The 12,241-nt window shown below is 49.6% G+C and overlaps 2 protein-coding genes across 3 annotated transcripts in view; one reads left to right on the forward strand and one right to left on the reverse strand.

Moving 5' to 3' along the window:
• The first annotated feature begins 3,996 nt into the window (after positions 1-3,996).
• On the forward strand, positions 3,997-5,049 carry LOC135826834 (dual specificity protein kinase splA-like). The gene has a single exon (XM_065339436.1). It carries the CDS (start codon positions 3,997-3,999, stop codon positions 5,047-5,049), a length of 1,053 nt encoding a protein of 350 aa, XP_065195508.1.
• Positions 5,050-7,730: 2,681 nt separating this feature from the next.
• Positions 7,731-12,241, reverse strand: part of LOC135826132 (uncharacterized) — a 23,083-nt gene continuing 18,572 nt past the window's right edge. For both annotated transcript variants that reach the window (XM_065338772.1, XM_065338773.1), the window contains 3 exons: positions 12,152-12,241; positions 10,165-10,496; positions 7,731-9,680 (listed from right to left, as the gene is read on the reverse strand). The exon at positions 12,152-12,241 is cut by the window's right edge and continues 298 nt beyond it. In XM_065338772.1, the coding sequence (XP_065194844.1) occupies positions 12,196-12,241 (46 nt within the window). In that variant the 3' untranslated portion in view covers positions 7,731-9,680; positions 10,165-10,496; positions 12,152-12,195. The remainder of the gene's footprint in view (positions 9,681-10,164; positions 10,497-12,151) is intronic.

The raw sequence follows: 12,241 nt of genomic DNA on the forward strand, positions 1-12,241 counted from the left end.
TTCTTCCGCGAGCTTCCATCGAAGCAAGGTCCATAACTCTCTATTGAAATCATGTCACGGGAACATTGCCAATACATGCTGAAAACTTCGTCATAAGAACAGAAAGAAAGATACGTCGAATGTAAGCAGTGTTTTGATGAAACAAACAAGCCTGGAGTGGACTGGTGAAGTACCGTAGTGATAGACATAGTGTTATAGACTGTAGTGTAGCCTGGGCAGCTAGGCCTATCAAACCTTTACGTGTTCAATAATTATGACAAACATGTATATGAGTACATTGACTTTTGCGCCCTCTTTGCAAATGCTTTTTGAAGTGCTGGTATGTAAAAGGTAACCCGTTTTATCCTGCTATCGATTATACATGTACCAACATTTCCATGTAACCGGCATCGTCCCCTCCCTCCATTCCTCTTTATTCTTATTTCTGTCCTTTTCTACCCCTGTACCTGGTTCTCTCTAGTCTAAGACGCGTTTGTGCCGGCATGATCTGATGATAGCAGTCGGACGAGCCCCGCATCTCATCAGCACCAGTGTTCATTGGTGCCCTGCACCCCTGATCTTGAGTCCCCCCTCCCTCCTCCCTAGCCCGCTGCCCTTGCCGTTATCTCCGACGGGATGTTCGGGGGATGGGCATGTGCACCAAATTCATACATAATTATACAATGGGGCCCCCAGAAAAAAATTACCAACTCTAGAAACCCCCCTTTCAAGACTCGGTGCACGCCACTGAGCCTGGTGTGGCACTCACTCTGGGAAACAGAGGTTCATCACTCATCGAGTCATCCACTGGGACGCATGAAATGTTGGGCACGACGACTGTACACTCGAGGAAGTGGTGCCCTTCTTAGTTCTAGGAGCATCAGGGTTCTGCATAGAGAAGTGTTCTCTACATCGACAGAGGAGAGAAGGTAGAGAAAATAAAAATAAATTTCAATCTACAGTAATCCGAAATATCCACTGACAGCGGAAAACTTACCGCTCCAACAACTCCTTCTTTTTCCAGACAGATACGCACCCTCATTCAGCAGAAAACTGTTCAGTTCCTTCACAGGCCATTCTTCATTTGACAGTTCGTCCACGGGTGCCACAGCCATCGATGGCAAACCACTCGACACTCTCTCCTCCATCTCCAAAATGGAAAAATACAGTGTTTCACCATGCTCAACAACGGATACTCTGCACAAAAATCGAAGAGGATGCCCCGTCTCGGATCACGTGACCGTTATTGTGCAAAGGGTCTATTGCACACATGCCAGAAAATGCAGCCAAGGGGGGGGGGGCTTTTCTTCCTTTTTTTATGTTGGCTTCAAATTGTTGGATTTACCAGCACACCTATATGTATACAATGTACATGTAGTTGTACATGATTGTACAGTAATCATCATACATGTACATACATGTATCTCTAGCCCTGTAGATGGCTCAAAAAGGCATATTTTGCAATTGATTTCCCTTGCATATTGAATTTTTAGTTCCTTTCAACTGCAATATGAAAATAAAGTACACATTGACATAGAGCAAGAAAAGAGCTTGATTTTGATATGCATATCATACTATACAAAATATGGGTTCCCATACATTCAAATGGGACTTCGGTTATAAGGACACTTCGCGAATAAGGACACTTTTCTGATGCCCCGCCGAATGTCGTTATTGGCGAAGTTGACTGTACCTCATTATCCCACATTGGTGACCCCGAACGAAGTAGCACATCCATCGCTAGCTCACCGCACACTCCTCGAGTTGACGTTCGGTGTGTTTCTTGTCTCAACGGTCCATTGGTGTTGTTGTTGCTGTTGGTTTTTATTTCACTTCGCACATTCAAACGGGATGGCGACCCAATAAAATGACGGCGAAGGCTTGGCCTAGAAGTGGCTATGGAAGAACATAGTAAATGCTATGGAAGCACATACTGACATAGTAAGAGAAGAGGATACTAGTAACTGCGAGTAAAAGGGGGGAGAGAGAGAATACGATGTATCTGTGATACTACGTGAGGGTTACTGAACTGTACGGGGAGGGAGAGCAGAGCGATCAGCAGCAACTCGAACTACTCCCTACAGGCGTATGGTACATGTACACATGCATGCTTAAAATCAGGTAGCCGGGTAATTGTGCGGACCTCACCAGGGAGAGCGTTCCACAGCAGAGCACCAGCAACAGAAAATCTCCGCTGACCGCGGCGGCTACGGCTTGCCTGGCTTAGTAGGCCATTTGACTGCTGATGGCGGGTAGGGGTGCCTTGTGCCGAGGTCAGAAGCTGGGCGAGCACAGGGCTGGTGCGGGCGTGGATGCACCGCCAGATGGTGATCAATATTTTCTGCCTGTAGAGCTCGCTGACACGGTACAGGGAGTGAGCAGTGAGCAGCGGCTGCATGGCTGTCCGGGGCGGGTTGCCATCGATACAGCGGATGGCTCTGTTTTGCGCGGTTTGCAGTCGTTTCAGTTGACCCTCTCGCATTGCGGCTGAAAAGCAGCAGGAGCCATAAAGCAGGTCGGGCATTATGACCGCCTTCACATACACCTGACGAGAGTGTCTTGATAGGCTTCGGCGTGCCCGCCACAAGGCGCCAATTTTCTTGGCAACCTTGGTGACCACATAGTTTACATGGGTGTCCCAATCTAGGCGATTGTCAAGGTGAACGCCGAGGTAGCGCGCAGAAGACGCTGAGGGGAGGAGACAGTCGCCGCTTTTGACTGTTACTTCCTGTACATGCTGCTGGGGAGAGATAGTCAGAACATGGCTCTTGGTGGCGTTCAAGATGAGGCCTCGGGACTTCAGCCAACCGGCCAGAGCAGTTGCCGCTGTGGTGAGGGTTCTGGACGCTTCCGCCGCTGAGGCCTGGGAGTCGTGCAGGGCTATGTCATCTGCAAATTGTACACTTGGCACAGGCGAGGAAACCAAAGGGACATCGCGTGTGTATATACTGAAGAGAACAGGGCCGAGAACAGAGCCTTGGGGCACTCCGCAGGTGCAAGCCAGAGCAGGGCTGGTTGAAGGCGAGATGAGGATCTGCTGCTTGCGGCCAGACAAGTAGTCGACGAACCAACTAAGGGCTTTTCCAGAAATTCCAACCGCAAGGTCTTGAATTAACTTGTCGTGGTGCACTTTATCAAAAGCCTTCGACATGTCTAGTAGGCACAGCCCTGTGGTCTTGCCACTGTCTCTCGCCTTCTGCAGATTATCAGTCAGCACACGGAGGGTGTCTTCCGTGGAACATTTCTTGCGGAAGGCAAATTGTGTTTCGGGTAATGCCTTGGTCATGTCCAAATGACGAACTAACTGGTGTTGCACTACCCTCTCCAGCAACTTGGACACTATTGGGAGAAGGGATATAGGTCTATAGTTGGTGGGGACTGATGGGTCACCGGCCTTGTGCAGTGGCACGACAGACGCCAATTTAAATGCGGATGGAATGGTTCCAGTCCTGAGCGAGGTGCAGAACAGCACAGCAAGAGAATATACAAGCAAGTCAGCACACTGCTGTAGCAGAGAGCCCGGTATGCCGTCACTACCTGTGGCTTTCCGTGCATCCAACTTCTCAAGGAGACGTCGGACGTCAGCAGGAGTCACAGGATCAAGTTCGGTCAAGGAGATGGGTCCAGCGGGACCGTGCGGGGTACAGAGTTGTTCACGACGGTTGGGATCGGTGACAATGGAGTGAAACGTGTCGGCCACCTCACTGATGCTACAACTAGGGTCTTGGCGGCGACGTGAACGCCCAGTGACTGCATTTAGAATGGCCCAAGGCTTCCTAGGGTTGGCCACATTTTCTTCGCACTGACGGGAGAAGTACTCGTTTTGCTTGCGCCGATACGCGTTCCGAACAGTGCTACGTGCTTGTTTAAACTCTGCATACAGTGTGCCGTTTGTCCTATCCTTCCGCCAATGGCTGTGCAGCCGCCGTTTACGCTGTTCAAGCTGGTGCAGCTCTCTGTCAGACCAGGGAGGTATCGCCCTCCGGGTGTTGCAGTGTGACACGTACTCCTTACACAATGGATAGTAGTCCCGGTGACGTTGATGCGTCCGCCCAGGCTGGTGTGGATAACACCAGTGGCAGCAGCAGTGGCAGTAGCAGTGGCAGTAGCAGTGGCAGTAGCGGTGGCAGTAGCAGTGGCAGTAGCAGTGGCAGCAGCAGTAGCAGTAGCCGTGGCAGTAGCCGTGGCAGTGGCAGTAGCAGTGCCAATGGCAGTAGTAACAGTTCTGCAGCACCGAATACCGGTAGTACTTCACTCAGCAGACCCGCGGAAGTCAGTAAGCTACCACCTTTCTGGCCTACGGACCCCAACCTCTGGTTCGCCCAGGTAGAGGCCCAGTTTGCCACTCGTGGCATATCTGCTGAGCTTACCAAGTTCAATTATGTAATTTCATCTTTATCGCAAGAGTATGCGCATGAGGTTCGCGACATTTTGTTGAGGCCACCAACCGTCGAGCCCTACACGCACCTCCGGGCGCAGTTGATAGCTCGCCTGAGTGCCAGTGCACAGAAGCGGATTCGCCAGCTCCTTATGGATGAGCAGTTGGGCGACCGCAAGACGACACAGTTACTCCGGAGTATGCAACGCCTCCAGAGCGATACACCCCTGGACAGTGACTTACTACGGGAACTGTTTCTCCAACGGCTACCATCTAACGTACGGATGGTCCTTGCGTCTGCCAGAGATCTGCCATTAGAGCAGCAAGCTAAGTTGGCCGACAACATTATTGAGATGGCCACCCAACCACCCATCGCCGCTGTGCCCACAGGCTATCAATCTATGCCAGCCACATGTGCTGTACAACCTGCTGGACACTCCACCACCGTGCAATCTCAAGACATCCAGTCCACTATTGCCACATTGGTCAGCCAGGTGTCGGAGCTGAGCGCTGCCGTTTCCCAGCTTTCATGTAGCCGTTCCAACTCTCTGTCCGAACCCCGTTCCCGTGCGCAGAGCTTCTCACGACGGGAATCTGGCCTGTGCTGGTATCATGCCAGATTTGGAGCTAAGGCCACGAAGTGTACATCCCCCTGCACCTACGCGTCGGGAAACGGATCCGCCAGCCACTGATGGCGACCGGTGGTTCTGGCAGTCTGATGTTCGTCCTCAACCGACTCTCGGGACAGCGTTTTCTGATTGATACTGGCGCTTCCGTGAGTTGTATTCCGCCCTCTGCTGAGGACCTGCAGCGCCCCCTGGGCCCGCCTCTCCAGGCTGCGAACCAGACATCCATCCGGACTTATGGTGAGCGCTCTTTTTGAGGCCAAAGAGAATGATTTTATTTATTGCGCATGCGTTTGTAGAATGACGTAATACTCAGTGAGTCAGGTCGCTACAGTACTCCCCCGCCAGTGGTGAGGTCGGGAGGAGCGAAGCACGATAAACAAGAAAGAGAAGAGAAAGGAAGCGCAGCATGTACAAGGCGGAAAGGCAAAAATATAATAATATGATACATATGTACAAGCGAGAGCGCTGCGTGTGTGAAATTTGTTAAACAACGTGGCACAAATGCCGAAACAAAAATCAGAAAAGCAGGAAAGAGAGAGATGCATGACAGAGGCGGGTTAACGTGTCAGAGGTGTGTTAACGTGACAGAGGTGGAGAGCATGTCAGAGGCAGAAAGAGAGAAAAGAGGAAAAGTACGCGTGACAGAGGAGTATTATCGTGTCAGAGACGGAAAGAAAGGAAATGTACGCATGACAGAGGAGTATTATCATGTCAGAGGCGGCTGCATGTTGCAGGCTTGGCGGGATACCAGCAGGAGCGCTGCACTGGGAAGAGGCGTGCCGAGTGCGGCGGGGACAGATGGAGGCGAGCGCAGCTCCATGGGGTCCGGTGCCGGGCGTGTGCCTGCGTGCGTGCACAGTGAGGGAGCTGGTACGACGGGTGGAGGTGGCCAATTTCCAGCTTGAGGCCAACGGGACGAATACGGACGACGACGACTGGACGATGCCGTGGCAGGATAGCGGGGTATCCAGGTGGGCCGGGGAGGGTGGCAGGGGCCACAGCAGCTCCGAGGCGGATCCAGTGATGGTGAGGCTCAAGTTTTACGTCAACAGCCGGCGATTGACGGGATCCCGAGAGTTGAGGCAAGCAGGAAACTGCGGTGGGCCGAGATCGGGGATGGCATGCTCAAAACTCCGAAGAGCGCAGCGTCAGGAGTCACCAATATAGGGTTTTACGTTGGGCCCTAGACGACGGCTACTTTGGCCAACCGGACAACGAAGAAGTTGTGACCAAAGAGCTTTGGGTTGTCCATCAATGTGTCAGCCGAGTGTTTGTATGATGGCACCACCTCCCTCAACACCATTCTCTCCCGATCTAGCAACTCGTCTCTTGCACCGCTTTCTCTGCTGCCTCCCCCTACCGCTTGTCCTTATGCTACACTGCTTGCCCGCTATCCGTCAGTTGTCGGTCCTTGCGATGCTGAGCAACCGGTCCGTCACTCTGTAGTCCATCACATTGTGACCCGCGGCCCCCGGTACATGCTAAGGTTCGTTGGTTAGCGCCCGACCGTGTCACAGTCGCTAGGCAAGAGTTCAAACATATGTTGCAACTCGGCATTATCCGGCCCTCATCTAGCCCATGGTCTTCGGCTCTGCACATGGTGCCCAAGAGTTCTGGTGACTGGCGGCCCTGCGGGGACTATCGGGCTCTGAATGCTGCAACTATCCCTGATCGCTACCCGGTGCCACACCTGCATGACTTTGCAGCATCTCTGCATGGCAAGACCATATTCTCCAAGATTGATCTGAAGAAAGCCTATTACCAGATTCCTGTTGCTCCAGACGACATCCCGAAAACTGCCATCACGACGCCATTCGGGTCATTTGAGTTTCTTCGGACGCCTTTTGGCCTTCGAAACGCTGCACACAGTGCACAGACGTTTCAGCGCCTCATCGATGAAGCTCTCCGTGGACTCCCATTTGCCTATGCCTACATTGACGATGGGTTGGTGGCATTATCCCACACATTTACATGAAGACAGTTGACCCGGGTCAAATACTGATTACCGTATTATTATTTTTTTCACGTGACCATCTGAGACTTTTATTACAAAGCACGAAGAAGTGTAAAATTGATTATGCCACCAAAAGTCCACTTCTACAGTCCTGTATGGTCACGTGAATCCGTTCACGCGAAATTTGCACCTGCAGTGCTGTTCAAACCTGGCGCGAGATACGCACAGAAGTACGTTTGTAAGATTTTCTTGACCCGGGTTGATTTCAACCCGGGTCAAGCGCAATGCGTCATGTAAACGCGCCATTCATTTTGTGTACATGGCGGGTTGAAATCTGACCCGGGTTGAAACACTTCATGTAAACACAGCCTAGCCTATTTAGCTCGTAGCTGTACTGATGAGGCCTTTATGGCCGAAACAGCTTGCTGTCTACAGCATTGGGTATCGCGCTCCTCGGCTTTCGCCTTGTTGAGCACTCTCAGTAGGCTGCTCTAGTGCTGCTGCATTGCGCAATGCCCGCTACATTTTGTAGTTTGAGCACTCTGGCGCTAGAGCGACGAGCTACCTTAATGTCTGTGGTGCCTCCTTTGCACCATGGCTGGTAGCTCGGCCTATTTAGCTCGTAGCTGTACTGATGAGGCCTTTATGGCAGAAACAGCTTGCTGTCTACAGCATTGGGTAAACACAGCCTAAATATACGTCAGGTAAAGTTCCGTACTAGCCAGGCAGGGATACTACACATGTACGTGTAGTTCTCAACAAGTTACAAGCTAGCACTAAGACATACCAGTAACAATGTAAGTGAGCATTTCATCAAGTGCTGCTATAAGTTTGTACACACACTTGAGAGGAATCAAAAGCGTTTCTGCTGTAACTCTGAGTTTCACGCATAACATAATGTTGCGGTGCGACTTGGTCCCGCAACTAACCATCGTCAGGCAGACCACAAAAACCCAGAAACTCCTTTAATCGACATTACCACTCGTTTCAACAAGAACACCAAAGAACACACCGAACAACGATCGCCAAATCGCTGTCCTGAGCAAAAACGTGCAGCGTGCGTGCATTTGGCTTGCGCCGCATGCATGCACACAACGCCGTACATATGTACCTGGCATAAGGGAGGTTCTGCTCTACGTTTTGGGAACGCGACGCAAATAATCACGCGAACTTTCTTCGCGTTCCCGTAACGTAAAGAAATCCTGTCCTAGAATTCTGCTTTACGTTTCACCTAGAGAAATCACTTGGAATATACCCCTTCCATATTTGGCAGTTTTCTGCATGCAGTTGATCGATACCCAGCAAATCCGTACGCATTTTCTCTGCGTGTGCCACAACGTAGAGAACCTCATCTCCGCGTAGAAATCTGGAGCCAAAACACACAAAGCCGTAGACTCTAACCCAGACACCTGCTCTCTATGTGATTTCTCTACGTTTCACGTATAGCAGAACCTCTCTTATATAGAGAGAAAATGCAACGTACAGAAAATGCATGGATCATAGCAGCCATAGAGATACTAAATATGGCGACTGCCAAAGTCCGCGTGCAGCTAGCGCGGAGTGCAGGTGCAACGAAAAGAAAAGCAATAATTTGAATGCAGAGCAAACAGAAACTCGCAATCTGCTGAAGTGAAAGAATACAGAATTGTTGATTACGGAGGTAAAAACAGTGTCTGTCAAGGGGTGCTTGCACCCAGCGACAGGGTGACAGCACACCCTGTCAGCGAGAGTAAGTTTCGCCAAGTACGTTAAGTAGATCGTAGCGGAGTTGCCGCGGATGGCGATAATGCAACCGATCAAGTAAGTGACATGTACATGGCAACCAATTAGTGTGTCAACAATTCTACTTATATAATAAATTAGCACAATTCACAAGATATTCCGCTCGTGAACATGTCGTGGTACGAACACGCATAGCAATTACTGTATCATAAAATGTGTCTCGACGTAGACGTAACAGATATGCACTCGTGATGTAATTCTAACAGACTAACAAATAAATATTACACTCGCGAAATGCATAGCAGTAATACGCACCGCACCAATATTGCAAGGGACCTAGCATGTCTTGACAATACTGCCCGTGCAGCATGTGACAGTTCTGTACACAATTCATAACTACAATACACTAATATAGTATCAACGTGCAACATGTGACAATTCTAAAGATTAATGTTCAAGAGCGAAGTCTCCTGTCCACATAACGTAGCTAACATTTGGCAAATGTGACTAAGGAAGAATGGATTTGATGAATAGCATAGCCAGTCAGTAAGATCGAGAACACACAACGGAGAGAGAGAGAGAGAGAGAGAGAGAGAGAGAGAGAGAGAGAGAGAGAGAGAGAGAGAGAGAGAGAGAGAGAGAGAGAGAGAGAGAGAGAGAGAGAGAGACAGAGAGAGAGACAGAGAGAGAGACAGAGAGAGAGACAGAGAGAGAGACAGAGAGAGAGACAGAGAGAGAGACAGAGAGAGAGACAGAGAGAGAGACAGAGAGAGAGACAGAGAGAGAGACAGAGAGAGAGACAGAGAGAGAGACAGAGAGAGAGACAGAGAGAGAGACAGAGAGAGACAGAGAGAGAGACAGAGAGAGAGACAGAGAGAGAGAGAAAGAGAGAGAGAGAGAGAGAGAGAGAGAGAGAGAGAGAGAGAGAGAGAGAGAGAGAGAGAGAGAGAGAGAGAGAGAGAGAGAGAGACAGAGAACAGTACCAGTGCGTGCTGCGTGAAGTGCTTGACACCTCAATCTGTGATGGAGCAAACAGAGATACAAAGACGATCACATAATAGTATACACCAGAGCTAGAATGGATTGGACGCATGCACATGCACACACACACACACACATACATACACACACACACACACACACACACACACACACACACACACACACACACACACACACACACAAACACACACAAACACACACACATACACCCTGAATCCACACTCATGCACACAAATTTAAAACATTTCTGGCGTTTTAAGATGCGACTAGCACTCCGGAAAATATGCTATATAGTAGTACATGCGCTCCAATTTTCCAGTCGTCAGAAACTTTGACTTTTCTCCAATTTGATTCATGCATAACGGATACCTCAACAGTATACTTTCTATCACAGCTGGGACAATATCTGATGAGAAACACAGCATCGCAGCCAAACAACAGACGTACGTTGCAATGACTTATTTTGAATTCAGGTAGTGCAAGAAATGAATGCAACCTACCGTTTACACACGGGCCCGTCGTGGCAGAAGCTGGTTCATCTTGTCGACCGTGTCGGGATAGTTACCCCAGCGTTTGATGATCATCACTAGCTTGATGTAGCCGGCCTTTTCCTCGCTGCTTAGAATGTTGACCAACTCTCCGTTGTGAGTGCGTGTTCCATCTAGTTTCTCAATCCTCTTCAAGTCTTCTATCTGCTGCAGATCGGCGTATAATCCGGCCTCTTGCGCCATTTCACGAAATGTTCCCGCTGGTAATTTGCCCAACCAAGGCAAAATATCGGTTAGAAAGACACGCTGCTGGAATGGGTCGCCGTACGACTTCTCATCCTCGTCTAATCAAGATATACATGGGATAAAAACACACACATGAACAAAAATACGAAAAATGATTTATGGCCAGCCGTATCTCTTAGCCTGTCACCAGGAAACCCTATATATAGGGTTTGACATAACGCTACACATAAAGACCCTATATATAGGGTTAGGACCCCTAAAGAAAGGGTTTGATCAGTCCTCACAACTGGGCACACAATACACACAGTTTCACTTGTTTTTTTTGATATTTTCACTGCATTGCCATTGATGTTAGCAGGAGCGCTCCTACGACGTGCGCGAGTGTCGCCGCATTTGCTGCTTCCGACCCACGTGTGGATCAGCTGATGCAGAAACGGCAATGGCGGGAGCGGCAGCTGCGACAGCCGCTGTTGATGCTTCGCCTTCTTCTTCAGGAGCATCCGACGCTGCTGGAACATCGACATCATCATCCTGAGTCGACACCAGGTCGCCAGGAACATTCTCATCGCCCGAGTTCGTCTCCACTAACTCAAGTTGCTCTTCCTCCATCGTGAAAAATCAAACCCTAGATATAGGGTCTAGAAAATGTTACGACAGCGCTGCACTAAAACTAACCGTACTCGAAGAAAACAGCAACAAAATGATCACGGTCTTCAGCAAGAGAACCGTACGTACATTCTACGTATGTAGGCCCAGGCGTCTAGTTGCCATAGCAGCCAAGTGGGCTCTCAAGAGAGCGCAAGATAGAACGCGCGGCTGAAAACCCTATATATAGGGTTTGACAGGCTAAGAGATACGTTACGTTAATACAGCCAGGTTCTAGAGTGTCGATGTGCGTCACTCCAGTCTGGACCTGTACATCATCAGTGGTTGATCTAAGTACGCTTATACCATGGCAATGGCTAACCTGGCAAGGATTCTTGGCATCTAAATCACTGTTGTGCTACATGCATGTGGCTCCATTTCAGTATGCCATGTATACTTTTATACACACCAAACACTGTATTTAACATACATATACCCAATCTACAGACAGAACTGTTTCATCCTTTGTGGACTTGTCAGCATACAGACACACACATACTGTATACTCTAAAAGCCATTATTCTAACGAGGCGCATATATAACGATTTCCCAAAATCGACTAGTTTACGTGTACCAAAGGTAACGATTCTCACTCATTCTCAATGCTCAATAGGACAGTATATCAGACCTTCGTGTAAGAAAAATCCAGGGGAGTGAACAATCACTCTCGCTATCCTCTCAAGGAGAGTGGTGGGAGAGCAGTCCCCAGCACCCCCCCCCCACCCCAGATCGCTCACCTCATCTACCCAAGGCGAGCCCAAATCACAATACGGGTTTTTCAACATCTTGCCATACCCCAATCGGATTCAATACCCAATAGGTGCCAAATTCATTCCGGAAAATTGCCGTACGCCCTACAAATGGAAGCTGTTCGGACCACAACTTCAGTTTCCCTTCATCAATTTTGCAATGAATCTCAGGCATTCTGGAAAGCTACTGCCCTACTGCCATCGCACCACTCCTCCTAGTCCTACTGCTTGCTAGCTAGCTACTTAAAGCCCTCAGATTGGCCTGATGCCAGCTGGGCTGCCAAAACCACGGAAAAAACTATGGAGCTGCAAAAGTCCCAACTGGCCTCTGCCTGTACAGCCTACTGCTCTTTACTTACCCACTGGATCAGCAGCAGATGCTCCTGCAGACGCTAATGCGGCCTCAGCAGTACTGCCGGGCTGCCCGGAACTTGTCGACGGGTTCCAGC

The sequence above is a fragment of the Sycon ciliatum genome, chromosome 10 (assembly GCF_964019385.1).
Source record: "Sycon ciliatum chromosome 10, ocSycCili1.1, whole genome shotgun sequence".
In the NCBI taxonomy this organism is placed as follows: domain Eukaryota; kingdom Metazoa; phylum Porifera; class Calcarea; order Leucosolenida; family Sycettidae; genus Sycon; species Sycon ciliatum.

Coding starts and splice junctions, on each gene's coding strand:
- LOC135826834 (XM_065339436.1), top strand. CDS start 3,997: ATGGATAGTAGTCCCGGTGACGTTGATGCGTCCGCCCAGGCTGGTGTG.